Here is an 18,033-nt window from a genome sequence, read left to right as displayed (position 1 = left end):
ATACCAGACGGTTTCTCTGGATAGCTAATGCCACCAGCTACCCGGACCACGCGCTCTGCACCTTTTATCACGCCAGCCTGAACTCCAGGTGCAGAGCGTTGTCGCCCGAAGATGGTCCTCGGGAGGATTTCGCCGCATTTATAGAGTGGAATCTGGTGAGAAATGGGTCACCTCTCACCGTCGGCCCAATGGAGGATCTCGCCAGGTCCACTCTGGACCCAGAGCCCAGCCTACAATCTCCCCACGGTACGAGGCATAAGCCCGAGCCCACCGATGACGGAGAGCCAGAGAGCAACCTGTCAGACCAGGTGCGAGAGCCGGCGACACTGCCCACCACGAGGGAGCAAAATGTGGAGCGCCAAATGGGTCAAAATGAGGGGGTTTCCAATTCACCTATGCCAGATCCTCCTGTAAGCCCAGGACGGGCTCCTGTTCCCCCGTTAAGCCCAGGACGGGCTCCTGATTCCCCGTTAAGCCCAGGACGGGCTCCTGTTCCCCTGTTAAGCCCAGGACGGGCTCCTGTTCCCCCGTTAAGCCCAGGACGGGCTCCTAATCCCCCGTTAAGCCCAGGACGGGCTCCTGATCCTCCGTTAAGCCCAGGACGGGCTCCTGATCCTCCGTTAAGCCCAGGACGGGCTCCTGAACCCCCGTTAAGCCCAGGACGGGCTCCTGAACCCCCGTTAAGCCCAGGACGGGCTCCTGAACCCCCGTTAAGCCCAGGACGGGCTCCTGATCCTCTGTTAAGCCCAGGACGGGCTCCTGATCTTCCGTTAAGCCCAGGACGGGCTCCTGATCCTCTGTTAAGCCCAGGAAGGGCTCCTGATCTTCCGTTAAGCCCAGGACGGGCTCCTGATCCTCCTTTAAGCCCAGGACGGGCTCCTGATCCCCCGTTAAGCCGAGGACGGGCTCCTGAACCCCCGTTAAACCCAGGACGGGCTCCTGAACCCCCGTTAAACCCAGGACGGGCTCCTGAACCCCCGTTAAGCCCAGGACGGGCTCCTGAACCCCCGTTAAGCCCAGGACGGGCTCCTGATTCTCCGTTAAGCCCAGGACGGGCTCCTGATCCTCCGTTAAGCCCAGGAAGGGCTCCAGCCCCAGAGCTTACTCCAATGCCTGCTCCTCCAAAATTCCCACCCTCCCACCCACTCCTGCCTCCTCCTCCGCTGTCGTCTGGCTGCCCCTCTGCTCGCCCTCAGCCTACCATCATTGTGGTGCGAGCTCAGCGGGACCGCCATCCTCCAGCGACGCCTTGGTCGGCGTCTCCCTCACCTCCGCCTCCAGCCTCTGAGGCCTGGACTCCGCCTCGGCCCGTTGACCCGTCGGCTCCACCATGGCTCCTAGCTCCTTCCTCTCCGCCGTGGCCCGGCAGTCCGCAGGCTCTGCCTGGCTCCCTCGTCCCTCCGGCTCCGCCTTGGTCTGGCGTCGTCCATCCTATGCCTCGGGACTCCACTCCTCCGGCTTCGCCTCATCCCTCCGTCCCTCCGGCTCCGTCAGGCTCCTTCATCTAGTCCATCCATGGACTAGACACACCATTAGTTCCCAGGTGTGTCTAGTCATTTCCGCATGTGTTCCATGTCCCTGTTAATTTAGTCATGCCATCCACCTGTGTTTCCCCATTATCCTTTGTATAAAAGCCGTGTCCTTTCTGTTCTGTTTTGTCGGGTCTACTCGTCAACTAGTCTACTTGTTACTCGTCAACTTGTCAACTCGTCTTCTTGTTATTTGTCAACTTGTCTACTTGCCACTTGCCACCTGTTATTTGCCACTTACCTTGCCTATGTTTTATTTAATAAATCCTTGTTTCGTTTATCCCTCGGCTCCGTGTTCCTTCCAGCAGCGTAAGCCGTGACACTTAGTTATCACTTTTGCCTTATGGCACGGTGCTCCATCTTGCTGGAAAATGCATTGTTCTTCACCAAACTGTTGTTGGATTGTTGGAAGAAGTTGCTGTTGGAGGGTGTTTTGGTACCATTCTTTATTCATGGCTGTGTTTTCGGGCAGAATTGTGAGTGAGCCCACTCCCTTGGATGAGAAGCAACCCCACACATGAATGGTGTCAGGATGCTTTACTGTTGGCATGACACAGGACTGATGGTAGCGCTCACCTTTTCTTCTCCGGACAAGCCTTTTTCCAGATGCCCCAAACAATCGGAAAGGGGCTTCATCTGAGAATATGACTTTGCCCCAATCCTCAGCAGTCCATTCACTATACTTTCTGCAGAAGATCAATCTGTCCCTGATGGTTTTTTTTGGAGAGAATTGGCTTCTTTGCTGCCCTTCTTGACACAAGGCCATCTTCCAAAAGTCTTGGCCTCACTGTGCGTGCAGATGCGCTCACACCTGTCTGCTGCCATTCCTGAGCAAGCTCTGCACTGGTGGCACTCCGATCCCGCAGCTGAATCCTCTTTAGGAGACGATCCTGGCGCTTGCTGGACTTTCTTGGACGCCCTGAAGCCTTCTGTACAAGAATTGAACCTCTTTCCTTGAAGTTCTTGATGATCCTATAAATTGTTGATTTAGGTGCAATCTTAGTAGCCACAATATCCTTGCCTGTGAAGCCATTTTTATGCAACGCAATGATGGCTGCACGCGTTTCTTTGCAGGTCACCATGGTTAACAATGGAAGAACAATGATTTCAAGCATCACCCTCCTTTTAACATGTCAAGTCTGCCATTCTAACCCAATCAGCCTGACATAATGATCTCCAGCCTTGTGCTCGTCAACATTCTCACCTGAGTTAACAAGACGATTACTGAAATGATCTCAGCAGGTCCTTTAATGACAGCAATGAAATGCAGTGGAAAGGTTTTTTTGGGATTAAGTTAATTTTCATGGCAAAGAAGGACTATGCAATTTATCTGATCACTCTTCATAACATTCTGGAGTATATGCAAATTGCTATTATAAACACTTAAGCAGCAACTTTTCCAATTTCCAATATTTATGTAATTCTCAAAACTTTTGGCCACGACTGTATATATATATATATATATATATATATATATATACTTTAAAACACAGGCTAACTATTCCCTAGGATCAAAACACCCATCGCTTCATCAGTTATTTCAGACAGAAATGCTTTTAGCAAGTAACAAAACCAACAGGCCTTATCCAAATCCTTTCACTTACTCGCCTCCCTTTCCTCAGGCATCGCCTTCCCAGACTGGGCCTATAAGCCAGAATCAAGCCCAGGCTCCAGGCAGATCCAGCTGTGGCACTTCATCCTGGAGCTGCTGCAGAAGGAGGAATACCACGGGGTGATTGCCTGGCAGGGAGACTATGGAGAATTTGTGATCAAAGACCCAGATGAGGTGGCAAGACTGTGGGGCATTCGGAAGTGCAAACCTCACATGAACTACGACAAGCTCAGCCGAGCACTAAGGTATGCACAGCATGCATGTTTCATATTCATAGGATAGTTTTCTGTGTTAATGCTTAATTGCTGCCTTTTATTGTTCTCTCATGCAATATGCATATTCTAGATGGTGTGCTTTGTTGAGTATATAGTCTGTTTGGCTGTTTTTCTGTGTTTGCGTGTGTTTTTATCTTGCATTTGATGAAGGGAAAAACATCATTTATTTTTTCCTCTCATAATATCCTGTATAATAGCATTGGCCCCTCCATGCTTGATAGTATGTGGATATTTTAAGTGCTGCCTTCCCTCTGAAGAACATCAATACAGTCCAATTTGTGGAATCTTTAAACATCTAAATGGATTCTGGATGTTCTTCGGCAAGAGCCTCATATAAAGAATACTTGTCGTTGGGGATTTTGAAATTAAGTCTAAGATTGATTCGTACCTCAACAAACTTAAATCAGATCTCCTTCCAAACTTCCAAACTTTTAAAACTTTTAATGTTTGAACTTTGACCCTGAGTGAAGTACTTCTGCGCATTTTCATGCAAATATGCTTATCCATTTCTCATCCCATGTCTTTTATCGCTCTGCTTTGCTCCCTCCTCCCCTAAACCTCCCTTTAATAGATGCTGTCGCTAGTTGCTAATTGTTATGAATAGGCACAGGCCATAATTAGCCTCGTTGATTAGCCTTGCTTAATTGCTCAATTAAGGGGCACAATTGCCACATGAAATAAAAGCTTACAAATAATTGCGCCGGCAGATTGCATCACGCCAACTTGTGTAGGCTGTCAGACCGGGTAAGGTGAAGTCAAGCATAAAGTGTGCTGAGATTAAAGAGCCTTGCTCTCATGCACAGGTGAGCATCCTCAAAGTGCTCTGACACTTGTGATGAACGTGAACGGGTGATGGTCAGGGGAAAAGACACAAAGATTCTGGACAGATCCATCTCATATTTCCAACTGAGCGATACATGGCTGTGTGATGTTAAGGGAAATCTAAGCAGACATGAGTGTGCAGAACAGGAAGCTGACAAGGCTGACATTCCCGAATAAAAGGCCATGACCCTGGAAAATGTTTCAGGTTGGAGGAGGAGGCAGGCTTCCCCCCCTTTAAAGGGATAGTTCAGCCGAAAATTAAACCTGTGTCGTTTATTCATTCTCGTGTCATTCCAAAACTCTATGGCTTGAAAAACACAACAATATTGGGTGTCGCTGTATAGACAAAAAAAACTCTGAAACATTTAGCTTATTCTTGTGTATATATATATATTTTTTCTGTTCTCCAACCTGCAGGTACTACTACAATAAACGCATTTTGCACAAAACTAAAGGAAAGCGCTTCACCTACAAATTCAACTTCAGTAAGGTGGTTCTGGTGAATTACCCACTGCTGGACATGGCCAGCTCTCCGTTCCTGTTGGCCCAGAACCACTTCAATGGAGGAGGAGCAACACCAGACTGCAGCCCTGTCACGCCTGAGGTACAAATAAAAAAAATGCGTTGCATGTATTAGGTGCAGTGCATTTACAGGAGAATAATATCATCAGATCAGAACTCAAGATAATGAGAGACAGGAATGAACCGCTAGGTGGAAGAGAAGAATGAAGTCAGACAAAAACTTGAAGAGCTGACGTGCTCTGTGATAATAACAGCTCTATTGCCAGTGTTGAATGATTGATGGGATTTTTTTACCCATACTGTATAAGGCTCTCCGTATTAGCTTTGATGTGAGGGATCAGGCTATTGATTGAACAGAGTCAGTCTGTATGTAGGTATCTTTTTTTCTGTATTTATTTTATTTATTTTCCACTGTCTGTTTTATTCACCTTAGGTTAATGTTAAACGTTAACTAAAATAGTTATCATCTGAATACTAGGGGCAAAGCATCAATTTAAATGTTCTATTTGAATACAAAAAGACTGAGAATATGATTTATCAATAAAGGTTTCAGAAACCTGAAATGATTTAAAATATGCACCTTAAAATACAATTTGGTTTAAAAGAATAAAGAGTGGTTAATTTGCAATACAAGGTAAGTTAAAATAAGTAAAATACAGTAATAAAATGATTGTTTTTATTAATTATCAGACTTTACTTTAGCCGTAAAATAAATAAATGGATAAATAAATCTACCCAGGTCATTCTATGAGAAATGTATATGCTGTACATCTTGACTAGAGGAGACTGAAGGAGAAAGGAAAGAGAGCGAGTCAGAGGTGAAGAAGAAAGTAGAGAGAATGTCACAGATGGCATTATAGCCTTAAAACAAAAGAAGACATTATCCCTTTCCTTTCATCTCTGTCTAGGATGGCATACTCATCACTGCCATTGATTGAAAATGAAAGACGTGAGAAATGAAAGAGAAGGTGGGGCTGTCGGATCAGTGGCATGTAATTAATGCAGTTTTGTTAAGCATTCCAGATTACGTAGCTTCGAACTACAGTTGTGCCTTTTCTCACTGAGAAGAAAAGAGTGACAAATTATTGATCACCTCCATGTCACTAATAAAAAAAGAGAGAGAGAGAGAGAATCTTTACAGCGTTCATCCTCTAAAATTCCTGCGATGACATCTAGGTTTCCTTTACTGAGCTTTATCCACCAGCACCCTTTTCTAATCTGCTCCCAAAAGCTGTTTCACATTTTGGGAGGGAAAACCCAGGATCTCTTTGTGGCCTACTCTGACTGACATCTTATGAAGTGTTTAAGACAAGACTTTCTTATTTCAAGATTTTCAAGACAGTGTTAAAGATGTCATGGTTTCTTATCATCATCCGATGAATTTACAGCAATGAATTCTTGGCCTGTTCACCATTTATTAAATTTTTTTTATGACTTCAACATTTTTACTACTACATAAACATCAAAATAAAATTGTTGCTTATTTATAAAATTCTGAATATTTGTTAAAATTGACAAGATTATTAGTTATCCTATCAGTATTGTACTTTTTAGTAAATTACTCCATTTAAACAATGTAATTTATTAAACTTTCTTCTCACTCTGTCTTTTTCACTGTGTAATGATCCTGACACACTGTGTTTTCTCTTTCCCATCTTTCCCAGGCCCTTCAGTCTTTATTCCCTCGTTTACCTGAATCAGGTCGAGGGCCCTCTATATTTGAGCGCACTGCAGGGGCCCCAGGGCCTGAAGGGGACAAGCTGAGACTGGACACTTTTCCTTTCCTCGGCTCAGGTGAGACAAATGAAACCGAACAACAAATTTGACAAATGTGATAGAGAACATTATGGATTAATGTTAATTTGTAAAGGTTCTTTGTTTTTTAAGAGCAGTGAAGTATATAAGTGTGAGTTCAGATATAAGTGATTAGTTCACACTGTTATCACTAGTTTTTTTTATTTACATGACAGTGTTAGTTTCCATTTGTATTTTACACTTGCATTTGTGCACTAGCACTTCCTCTGAGAGGTTTGGTGTCATGTGCACACCCCTTTGTCTTTTCAAATGCTCTGCACATACACTGAAATTCTGGTGTATCAGAATGTATGAGGGCATGAGTATGTCAATGCGACTCCCCCTCCCACAAAAAAAACCTCACCCCTTCAACTTTGTTTGTCCTGAGGTCCTGTTCCACCCTCCTCCTCTTCTTACCCCTCTCTGCCTCCCATGTGTACCCCCTGTCCTAATCCCTTCCCAAGCAGGAAGGCCCTAATTGAGGGTGCAGGCTTCAGTTTGTGGCCTGTGGGCGCCCATTACTGTGTTTTCATAAGCAAGTGAAGCCTGCCTGACTGATTCAATATTCATGTGTCTGCCAGCTACTCCTGGCCCTATACGTACACACACACTCTAGCACTGTCAAATTAGCCCTGCATAGCAAATAACACAGAGAGAGGCAGAGGAGATAAAAAGAGAGGGAAAGAAAAAAATGGAGAAAGTGAAGTAGACAAGAATGAAGAAAAGAAAGAGAGATGGAGGAAAAGGTGACAGTATGAAGAAAATGTGTTTGTAATGTATGCAAAAACATTGTGAAAACCATGTAAAATATTATCAGTGTGAAAAAAGCTCTCATTTCATCTCATAGGTACATTTGAGAATATTAGGATAATTTATTAATTCATTTGTGGGGAAAATAAGCTGGCTGATTTCTTATTTCTATTTCCATTCCATTTGATCTTGCATCTTATAATATTATATGAATAATGTAGAAAACCAAAAATTAATTATTTAAATTAATAAATTAATTACTAATAATTAGACACAGACTTTAAACATTAAACCGTTTTAATGTTGATAATAACATGAAATGTTTTTGGACAAAATCAGCATATTAGAATGATTTACGAAGGTTCATGTGGCGCTGAAGACTAGAGTAATGAGTAATTACATTTTAAAATATATAAAAAATAATAATAATAATTTAAATTTTAATAATAGTTCACAATTAGTTTTTACTGTATTTTTGATGAAATAATTGCAGATCATAAAGTGTACATACATTTAGAGAGAGAGTGAGATTTAAGTCAACACTGGAATTAATAAATAATCATAATATTCTCACATGTTTTCTTCACATCACATTTTTCTTACGTTTTAGGAATATATTATTCATAACAATAACAAGCTTTCTAGTTTTCTCTCGAAGAACAAGTTGCCTCACATTCTCTGTTCTCAGTCTTGTCCCTAACATCTGATCTTAAACATTAACACTGGTTTCCATTCCATGTTTTTCAATTTCTCCCACAGGGGCTCCTTGTTACTCCAAACCTCCATCCCTTTTGGGTCCTTACCCACGGAACCCCTCTTTTGACTACCCCTGGGGCTTCAACCCATATCTCCCAGGGGCCTTTTCTCTGAACAACTGTCCCAAATTGCCCCCAGGCTCCCTCTACTCTTCACATTTCTATCCCAGCCCACTCCATTCCAGCCTGTCTCAGCTGTCACACCCCTTCTCTTCGCTCTTACCCCCCGGATACACTTCCGGGGCAGAACGTGGTCAAACGGGAGGAGCAAATGGCTCTGCAGGTGGTCAACCTCCCAGACTCTGCATCCCACCATACCCAGGGAACTTGCCACTCGGACGGACTGAGCCGGGGAACGGGGGTACAGGTGTGGGTGACCGGGAAAGAGGGGAGACCAACACTGGCATAATGGGTGGAGGTCTTGGTTTGGGGTTAGGCCTAGGATTGGGTTTGGGTGGAGTTGGCATGGGAAATGGAGGAGGAGGCCGTCAAAGCCCTTCTGAGCGGAGAAAGGGTGTGAAGCAGGATCCGGAGTCTGACTCTGAGCTGGAGATCACAGACTTGAGCGACTGCAGCTCAGAGAATGAGAACGAGCGGGACTTCTCTCTGGGGAAGGAGCCAGGGCTGGGTGGTCGCTCACACCCTCTAGAGGCCAAAACTGGGGGTCTCGGGGGAGTTTTGCCCCCTCTCTCTTCTCTTCCTCCACCTGTGTCTCCGCATCCCCTCAAAAGACTGGGACCCCTGACTCCTCCACCATCATCCCTGCCTCCATCCCTCTCGCCTTCCCTCACTATAATCGACCGGCACAGGGAAACAGAGACACTTAAACTTGCTCACAGTTAATTTGTTCTGTTGTGTGAGATTTTTTTTATTTATTTATTTATTTATTTATTTTTTGTCTTGCAGGTTCTCTCTTTCTCTTATTCTGTCTGTGTATTCCTGCATTTGTGAAATAACACACTTTTTAGATTGCACTGCATTCTGGCCCTGCTGAAACAGGCAGTAAATTTGTTCAGTTTCGTGTATTTCAGACTTTTCATTAAATGAATGTTAAGCTCTGCAATACAGTGTTCAGCTGAAGAGTGTAACACAAGCAAAATGCAATAATGGCAACACTCATAGTTATTTTAAGGTGATTCAGTTGTGTTGCAATGAAGCACTTTTGTTTTTATTTTCGTGCTGATTCCAAGGGATTTAGACATATAAATGGTCAAACATTGCCATCTTGTGGTTGTATTTATCTAAGCCTTTCATAGTTTCTGAAAGGAAACTATTTATTTATGTTCACTTTCAATTTTCAGGTCTAGTCCATGTCTTTTTTTTTTAATATTCAAAATAATTTATGACCCTGAGAATAAGAGATGGAATCAATACTGCTCATGCCAGTGAATATTTAAAGTTTGTATCTATTTCATTGTATATATTTTATTATTGTGTACATTTAAGTACTATTACTATATGGGATAGTTGTATTGGTATCATTTTACTCTGTATCTAACTGAAGAGTGATATATGAGACAGGAAAATTGTTAAGTATATATGTGTAGTGACCCAAAGTTGACAAAGAAAGAGCACTTGTTTTACACATGGTAATAAGAATGGCATTTAGATGGGGAAGTGTGCAAAAAAAAAAAAAAAATTACCAAATAACAAAAAAACCCTGCTCTTTCTGATTGTGCCCTGTGGAAATTTTCCCCAGATACCTCCGAGTAGATGATCCTGATGGACGGAGTTATGCCACTAGTCTCTTATTTCAATAATTTATTTACCCAGTGGTGAAGTACTAAAAAGTGTGAATAATATTAGTTGCAGCATCTGCTAATTTATTTAACCAGTGTTCATGTAACGTTTATTACGTTTGATATATGAACATCTGATTTGAATGTAAAAACAATACATAGGAGCAGAATGACACACTCTGATTAATATATTACCTTCAAATACAATTCAGACAAGTTGGGGGGAGGGGGGTACAGATAACATTTTATACAAGAGCAAAATGCAAGTAAGATTTTACCAAACCATGGCAGCAATATTTCCAGATATTCTTCTGATTCTTTGGGAAGATATTATCTCTTTTTAGATAAGAATTTGAAAGAACTTGTTACACGACAGTTGGTGCCCTTGACTTGCCCGTATTAGAGGAGATTTCAGCTGTACATAGGACTTTGTGTAGTTGTTTGTACACATTGAAAAAAAAAAACATTTACCTTTCAGTAAAGATGTTCTTTGTTTAATTGTGAAATTTAAAACTGAAAGGATGACTAGAACAAAAATGAGCAAAGAGTAATATCCTCAAGAGCAATAAACAATATTCTTATGATTCAACTGTGAGAGTGTTTTTTTGGAGTTCAATTTATGATTTCAGAGCAAATGCATTTCATAAAAAAATACCTGTAGGCTACTTGTTTCTGTATGTGTAAAAAGCTTTATAAGTAGGCCTACATCCCGTCAAGTAGCCTACCAAATTCACTGAATATCAGAGATTATCTAGCAAAATAGAAGCGCAAAAAATATCTATTATATATCCTGCGCATACAAACAACAACATGAGTTCAGTGTATTAAAAAAAATACAGAAAATGCAAGCTAGAATGGGGTAGTTTCACGTAAGGTCCATTTCTACCTCCAGACACAGACTTGGCACTGGCACATTCATAAATCGTGAATATATGTAATGCCACGCGGGGCCGTAGTGTCCCTGCACACGCGCTGAAAAACCCGAGAGCCATTCAAACGAAGGGGAACAAATTTAGTGTAACACTACACGGAACCACACGGGGATGCATAAAACGATTTTTGGACATCTTTCGGCCTTTGGTGGTCGCAAGTCACAGGAAGGGGCAGTGGACGGCAAAAGTTACGTTTCCAACTATTGAAAAAAAAACGCTTTCAGTTGAGTGCACTCGTGGATCACTGAACATATTTAGTGATCACAAAGAGGAATGTTTTAGTCCTACTTTTATATCTGCTGTCAAACGTCGCGCGCATGAATTGCTCTCCACTTCCGCGTACAATGTTTTTTTACAACGACATACAACAACTTTAGAACAGGAAGCCTTCAGAGGCGCTTGTCAATTCGTCTCACCTTTTAGGAGAGGTAAGGTTTAAGCTTAAATATATAGATTAGGGGGTCTGTTATGATTTGGAGGCATTTAATGTTTGTTGGTGCGCGATGATGTGATTTGTCATCAGAGGGAACCTATTCGCATGGTAGATTAGCACGATCGGCGAGCGATTCAATCCTGTCAGTTAGTCTTTGCTCAGCGAGAGGAATGCTGTTTGGCTACAATGTAAGCTTTGCCAGCATTCCTGTTATTTCCGTCGACTCGCGCCTCTCTTTTCAACAGAGAGCGAAGATAATATTTAAAGCGAGATGTTTCGAATGAACAACTCTCACAGCTTAACAGTTTTGCTCGAATGGAGTCCGTCGCGATATAAAGGCTACAGTACATGCAAGAGCTATGTCAACATAGCCACCTTTTGCGTTGTTGTTGATTTTTCAGCCTTGATAAGCAATGCAAGATGTTAGCTCTATACTGTAAATAATTTCATATATTTAAAATAAGCTATATCAGTTGTAAATGTAAAGCCTTTCAGGCAGCAGGTTTTTTTTTTTTTTTTTTTTTTTTTTTTTTGTTCATGAATAATATTAATATTTAAGCAACATAGAGAAAGTTGTGTTGTAGGCTACTGCATATAAGCGCGGCTGAAATTTCGTCCTATTGTGATTTATGTAATAATAAATAAGTTCTTTTCAGGTAAAATTAGCCTGTTCTTATTTCTTCTACTAAAAAGTAAAACCGTTCAAAAAGAAACCAGAGCACCAGCTTTTATGTGTTTGTAAGCAACAAACAAAAAGAAAGCCTGGTCTGGATCAGCATTTCTGAGAGGAGTGCATTTCCGCTTCTTGTTCCAAGCCTTCTGCAATCATTGGGCTTTAATTCACTGTGTTTTGCATTTCCCACTCACTGAGAAAAATGCACAAGGCACGTGGGGCGGCAGTGGCTCAGTGGTTCATGTAGGTTGTCTACAAACCGGAAGGTTGGTGGTTCAATCCCCGGCTCCACCTGACCAAGTGTCGAGGTGTCCTTGAGCAAGACACCTAACCCCAGCTGCTCCCGACGAGCTGGATGGCGCCTTGAATGGCTGACACCGCAGTCGGTGTATGAATGAGTGTGTGAATGGGTGAATGTGAGGCAACTTGTAAAGCGCTTTGGATGGCCATGTGGTCTGTTGAAAGCGCTATATAAATGCAGTCCTTTTACCATTTAGGGGAGTCGTGGCCTAATGGTTAGAAAGTCGGGCTCCCAATCAAAAGGTTGTGAGTTCGAGTCCCGGGCCGGCAGGAATTGTGGGTGGGGTATGTACAGTTCTCTCTCCACCTTCAATACCACGACTTAGGTGCCCTTGAGCAAGGCATCGAACCCCCAACTGCTCCCCAGGCGCCGCAGCATAAATGGCTGCCCACTGCTCCGGGTGTGTGCTCACAGTGTGTGTGTGTTCACTGCTCTGTGTGTGTGCATTTCGGATGGGTTAAATGCAGAGCACAAATTCTGAGTATGGGTCACCATACTTGGCTGAATGTCACTTCACTTCACTTCACAAGAGCAATGACCTTTAAAAACCTGCTAACTGCCACAAGCAAACTCACACTGCTCTGCTTCTATGCATAAAAGAAAACAAATGCACATTTGAACTATCAGAAAGCATACTCCTTGCTTCGTTTTAACTATTATTGTCAAAAAAAGATAGAAAAAAGTCAGTATTTGCAGTGTTGACCCTTGCTCTTCATAACTTCTGCAGTTTGCGCTGGTATGCTGGATAATATCTTCTGGGCTAAACCTGACTGATGGCAATCCATTCTTGCCTTATTAGTTCTCAGAGTTCACAATTTGTGGGGTTCTGCTTGTCCAGTTGCCTTTTGAGGACTGATCATAGGTTATCTATGGAATTGGCCACGGATCCAAAATTTCAATGTTATGAACTTTGAGCCACTTTATCACTCTTGCTTTATGACATGGTGCTCCATGCTGGAAAATGCATGGATTGTGGTAGAAGTTGCTCTTACAGGATGTTTTAATACCATTCTTTATTCATGGCAGTGTTTTTGGGCAGAATTATTGAAAGCCCACTCCTTTGGTTGAAAAGCGACTCCACACATGGATGGTCTCAGGATGCTTCACTGTTGGCACAAGACAGGTCTCATGGTAGCGTTCTCCTTTTCTTCTCTGAACAGTTGATTTTCCAGATGTCCCAAACAGTCGTAAGGCTTTGCACCAGTCTTCTGCTGTCCAATCCTTAAACTTCCTGCAGAATTTCAGTCTGTCTTTGGCATTTTTTCTTGGAGAAGTGGCTTCTTTTTATGCCCTTCTTGACACCAGGCTGTTATCCAATAGTCTTGGCCTCACTGTGCATGCAGATGCTCTCACACCAACCTGCTGCCATTCCTGAGCAAGTTCTGCTCTGCTGGAGACACGATTCTGTAGCTGACTCTTCATGAGGAGACAGTCCTTGCGCTTGCTGGACACCCTGGGACGTCCTAAAGACTTCTTCACTGCAGTCAAACCTCTCTCCTTGAAGTTTTTGATGATCCAATAAATGGTTATTTCAGGTGCAGTATTCTTTGTAGCAATTTCCTTGCATGTGAGACCATTTTGATGGCTGCATATGTTGATGATGGGGCTGGGCGATATGGCCTAAAAAAAATCCAATATACGATTTAAATTTACCCCCCCCCCCCACTTAAAATCAATATTCAGATGACAAAGAAATTGTTCAAAAACAGTTTTAATATCATTCTTTATAATTTACCAGTCAAATTTGTAACTGAAACAAGATGATTAAAAAAAAAAAGCAGAATTGCTGGAAAGACCTTAAGTTTTTTTTAAGTTTTTTATTATTATTATACTAGCCCATCATGCATCTAACCATCCAAGTGCACACTCGGTGTTAAGAGCTTTCCGATTAAAACTGGCAACTCAGTGAGTCAGTGTCATGGACGTAGGACAGAGCAAGTGTAAATATATTTTCTAGTCTATATTTCCATCTTGTAATGCCGCTGGTTTAGGTTATTTATTTATTTAAATATAAATTATTTGTAAATAGAGCAGACACTGTCTAACCGTGTCTATACCGGACGCGAGAGTTGTCATGCCACGATCCGCTGCACTAAAAGTCTGTCTAAACTTGATGACACCACACTACAGTTGCAAATCATCTGAACGTAGTGTCAGTATATTTTATCATAAATAGGAGGCATCAGTTTACTGATGGGGATCATGTCACATCATGCTGCATCCAGTGTACAAAACGTCAGATCGCACCGCTCGCGTCCGGTGTAGACCTGTTATGAGTTTTTTTTAATGGGTAATGTTATAGCCCTGCTTGTTTTTAATGTTTTTATGAAATATCTTTATTGACTGCATGATCATGTCGTTGTATTATTTACTGCCATGCGAGCCACGAAAGTAAAGCTTGGCGAGTCGCGCAACAAGTAACACTGTAGGTTGCTTTTGTGGCGGGTGTTCTTGTGCTGCCGCGGTCTTGTTCATTTCGTAGGGCCAAACATCTCTCTCACTCGGCAGTGTGTCTCTATGGCAAACGCACCTTCACCTTACTAGTACTCATTCACACTTTCACATGTGCTGCTGATAATAGTCTATTAATGTTAGCTGGTCATTTTGTGTCAGGATCAAAAAACAGCGAAATTAGTTTTTTGTAAAAAGTAAATTTCTTTGGGGCCAATTAAGCTTTTAGCAATTATTTAAAATGCATCTGATCACTCTACACAATAATCTAGAAACGATGTGAATGAACACCACAACATCTTAAGCAGTAAACTTTGCAAAATACAAAATTTATGTCACTACCAAAACTTTGGCCATGACTGTAGGTTTTACTGATACCGATAGCTAGGTTGGACCACACTGGTCAATACCGATTAATCAACCGATACGTCATCTATCGGTGCTGACAAAACCACCACATCAGTCGACCTCTACTGGTGTGTAATGCTTGATACACACAGCGTGCACACTGGCAAGCGGTACCGGAGCACTGCGGCCAGAACATCCAGACTCCAGAACAGTTTATACCCCCAGGCCATTAGACTAATAAAAAGTCAAAATCCACTGCCACTTCTACCTGTACCATCAGGTTAAATTCAGCCTATGCACTTTACCTGCTGGACCTCCATTCACTCATAATGCATTTGACTGACATCATGGACAATTTAAACCTTAGTCTTTACACTGACACTTTATCACCACTTGACACTTTAAAATTGTCACTTTATTTAAACTTGCACTGAATATTTTTACTTTGACAGTTACTTTGACTGAATATTTTATTGACAGTTGATTTTCTAGTTAGCATAAAGGTTCTGTTTTTCTTTAATCACTTTCTTTGTTTATGCTATCATTTATATTTTTGCTTAATTTACTGTATATTCTATATTTTTTATGTATTTTGTATTGTCTGTGTAAGTTATATTTGTTCGGTTTCTTTCTACACTGTCATTCTCAAGAGAAGTAAACAAAGTAAGAATTTCATTGTACTCTAGTACATATGACAATAAAGCTATTGAATCTTGATACATTTATGATAAGCCCTGGCAACTCAAAAATAGGGTTTATTATGACTCTTATTGATATGCTTTAATAAACTGAGTACAAATTGTAGCCCTTGTGTTTGTCTATAAATAAAGTAGCTTTAACTTAAGGCTTAGTTTGTTTTTGTAGTAGTTACATAAGCGAATGTCAAGGTAAATCGATGTAGGCCATTGTTTACATTTTATGTTTGGCTTCTAGGTAATTTGTTGTGTAGAAAACCACGGTAGTCCATTACATTTTTGGGCAAGGAGCACTTAAGAAGCATCGTTAGTCTTGATGCAGTTCTTTGCTACGACTGTCTGACAGCTAGAGTGAACTGGGATTAGATTAGTTTAACCTTCATGGAGTGAGCCTTGTTCATAATTATTGGATGCATTTGAAGAGAAATTGCAGCCATCAGTTAACCTGCCTGTATTCCTCTGTAAGCTGATGGTACTCTGTATTCATCTTAGTGTTGTTATATGTAAACATTCTTATTTCTTGCTTCCTTTCATAAAAAAAAATCATATTGAGTTCGTTTGGATTAAAACGCACTGCTGTCAAAATGTATAATCCTTTAAGAGGTCATTACAGTTCAGATTGTTCTGTTATGTAGCACTGACACATGGAATGGCCACAAGCATTGTTATACTTGTAGCTTTTTGTGGTTTTACGTAACTGTAGGTCATAATGGAAAAACAGGAAGAAGATACAAAGTCACTGAGATGCAAACAGGTTTAGGTCAACAATGAAAAGCTTCAGGCATTTATGGCTTTAGATGATGGTACAACCCATTACAAAGAGATTCCTGATTACTGTAGTTCTGTGGAAAAGCTGGAATGATTAGCCTGTCACGAAGCCAGTTGGATTGGCCTTGTACATGATCTGTATGATTCAAGCTTGTTTGTAGGAAATATCTCAAAGCAAGCATCTTAATCTTGAATCTGTTCAATCATCTTCTTTCCATTTGCTCAATCATAATTATTAAATACACAGCATTTCAAAATTTGGGTTTGGTAAGGTTTTTAAATGCATGTGTAAGACGCACATGCATGTTATTTTCACGAAGGCTGCATATGTTAAATGAAAAATAAAGACATTAGCATTGTAAATAATGTTATAATTTTCTGTTTTCTATTTTTTTAAATTTATTTCTGTGATGACAAGGCTGAATTTCAGTCGCAATTACTCCAGTCTTTAGTGTCACATGATTAAAACTTTTGAACGGTAATGTAGGTAAATCACATTTGCCCCAATACCAAGTAGTATCACACAATACCTCTTTTATCGTGTTATTGCAGAGGCTGTTCTGCTGTAATAATTACTAAACCAAACTTCTCAAAAATTCACTAAACTCATCACTGGTAGTGCTCGTTTGGTTAGCTTTCACGTTATGTTTCTCTTGGGCTATTTTTTAATGGATGGCTTATGTACAGATGTCTGGCCACTGGATGTCCGTTATATTCTCTCATTTTTTCCACTCTGTTGTGCTCCATCTTGTGTCTTGTGTGAGTGGTGCATGAAACACTGGACTCAAAAATACATGTCATTGAGAACAGCGTGTAATGCAAGGTAATACAGGTGCTTCTCAATAAATTAGAATGTTGTGGTAAAGTTAATTTCAGTAATTCAACTCAAATTGTGAAACTCGTGTATTAAATAAATTCAGTTCACACAGAGTGAAGTAGTTTTAAGTCTCTGGTTCTTTTAATTGTGATGATTTTTGGCTCACATTTAACAAAAACCCACCAATTCACTCTCTCAACAAATTAGAATATGTTGACATGCCAATCAGCTAATCAACTCAAAACAACTGCAAAGGTTTCCTGAGCCTTCAAAATGGTCTCTCAATTTGGTTCAATAGGTTACAATCATGGGGAAGAGTACTGATCTGACAGTTGTCCAGAAGACAATCATTGACACCCTCCACAAGGAGGGTAAGCCACAAACTTTCATTGCCAAAAAAGCTGGCTGTTCACAGAGTGCTGTATCCAAGCATGTTAACAGAAAGTTGAGTAGAAGAAAAAAGTGTGGAAGAAAAAGATAGACAACCAACCGAGAGATCCGCAGCCTTATGAGGATTGTCAAGCAAAATCGATTCAAGAATTTGAGTGAACTTCACAAGGAATGGACTGAGGCTGGGGTCAAGGCATACAGACATGTCAAGGAATCTGGCTACAGTTGTCGTATTTCTCTTGTTAAGCCACTACTGAACCACAGACAACATCAGAGGTGTCTTACCTGGGCTAAGGAGAAGAAGAACTGGACTGTTGCCCAGTGGTCCAAAGTCTTCTTTTCAGATGAGAGCTAGTTTTGTATTTCATTTGGAAACCAAGGTCCTAGAGTCTGGAGGAAGGGTGTTAAGTCCAGTGTTAAGTTTCCA

At 41.4% G+C, this 18,033-nt stretch overlaps 2 protein-coding genes across 10 annotated transcripts in view; both read left to right on the top strand.

Moving 5' to 3' along the window:
* LOC132103641 (ETS domain-containing transcription factor ERF-like) overlaps positions 1-8,930 on the top strand; it is a 40,634-nt gene extending 31,704 nt beyond the window's left edge. For both annotated transcript variants that reach the window (XM_059508735.1, XM_059508736.1), the window contains exons 4-7: positions 3,152-3,386; positions 4,656-4,842; positions 6,425-6,554; positions 8,064-8,930. In XM_059508735.1, the coding sequence (XP_059364718.1) occupies positions 3,152-3,386; positions 4,656-4,842; positions 6,425-6,554; positions 8,064-8,902 (1,391 nt within the window). In that variant the 3' untranslated portion in view covers positions 8,903-8,930. The remainder of the gene's footprint in view (positions 1-3,151; positions 3,387-4,655; positions 4,843-6,424; positions 6,555-8,063) is intronic.
* Positions 8,931-10,827: 1,897 nt separating this feature from the next.
* LOC132103036 (rho guanine nucleotide exchange factor 1-like) overlaps positions 10,828-18,033 on the top strand; it is a 49,339-nt gene continuing 42,133 nt past the window's right edge. For 6 of the 8 annotated variants that reach the window (XR_009423327.1, XR_009423325.1, XR_009423324.1 and 3 more), the window contains exon 1: positions 10,831-11,158. The gene's annotated coding sequence lies outside the window, so the exon portion shown is untranslated. Of the gene's footprint in view, positions 11,159-18,033 lie in introns of all 8 variants that reach the window. The other 2 variants (XR_009423323.1, XR_009423328.1) reach the window with 2 other exon arrangements.

This window comes from Carassius carassius, chromosome 24 (assembly GCF_963082965.1).
Source record: "Carassius carassius chromosome 24, fCarCar2.1, whole genome shotgun sequence".
In the NCBI taxonomy this organism is placed as follows: Eukaryota; Metazoa; Chordata; class Actinopteri; order Cypriniformes; family Cyprinidae; genus Carassius; species Carassius carassius.
The sequence above is the reverse complement of the archived record's forward strand: the minus strand, read 5'-3'. Positions and strand labels throughout refer to the sequence as shown.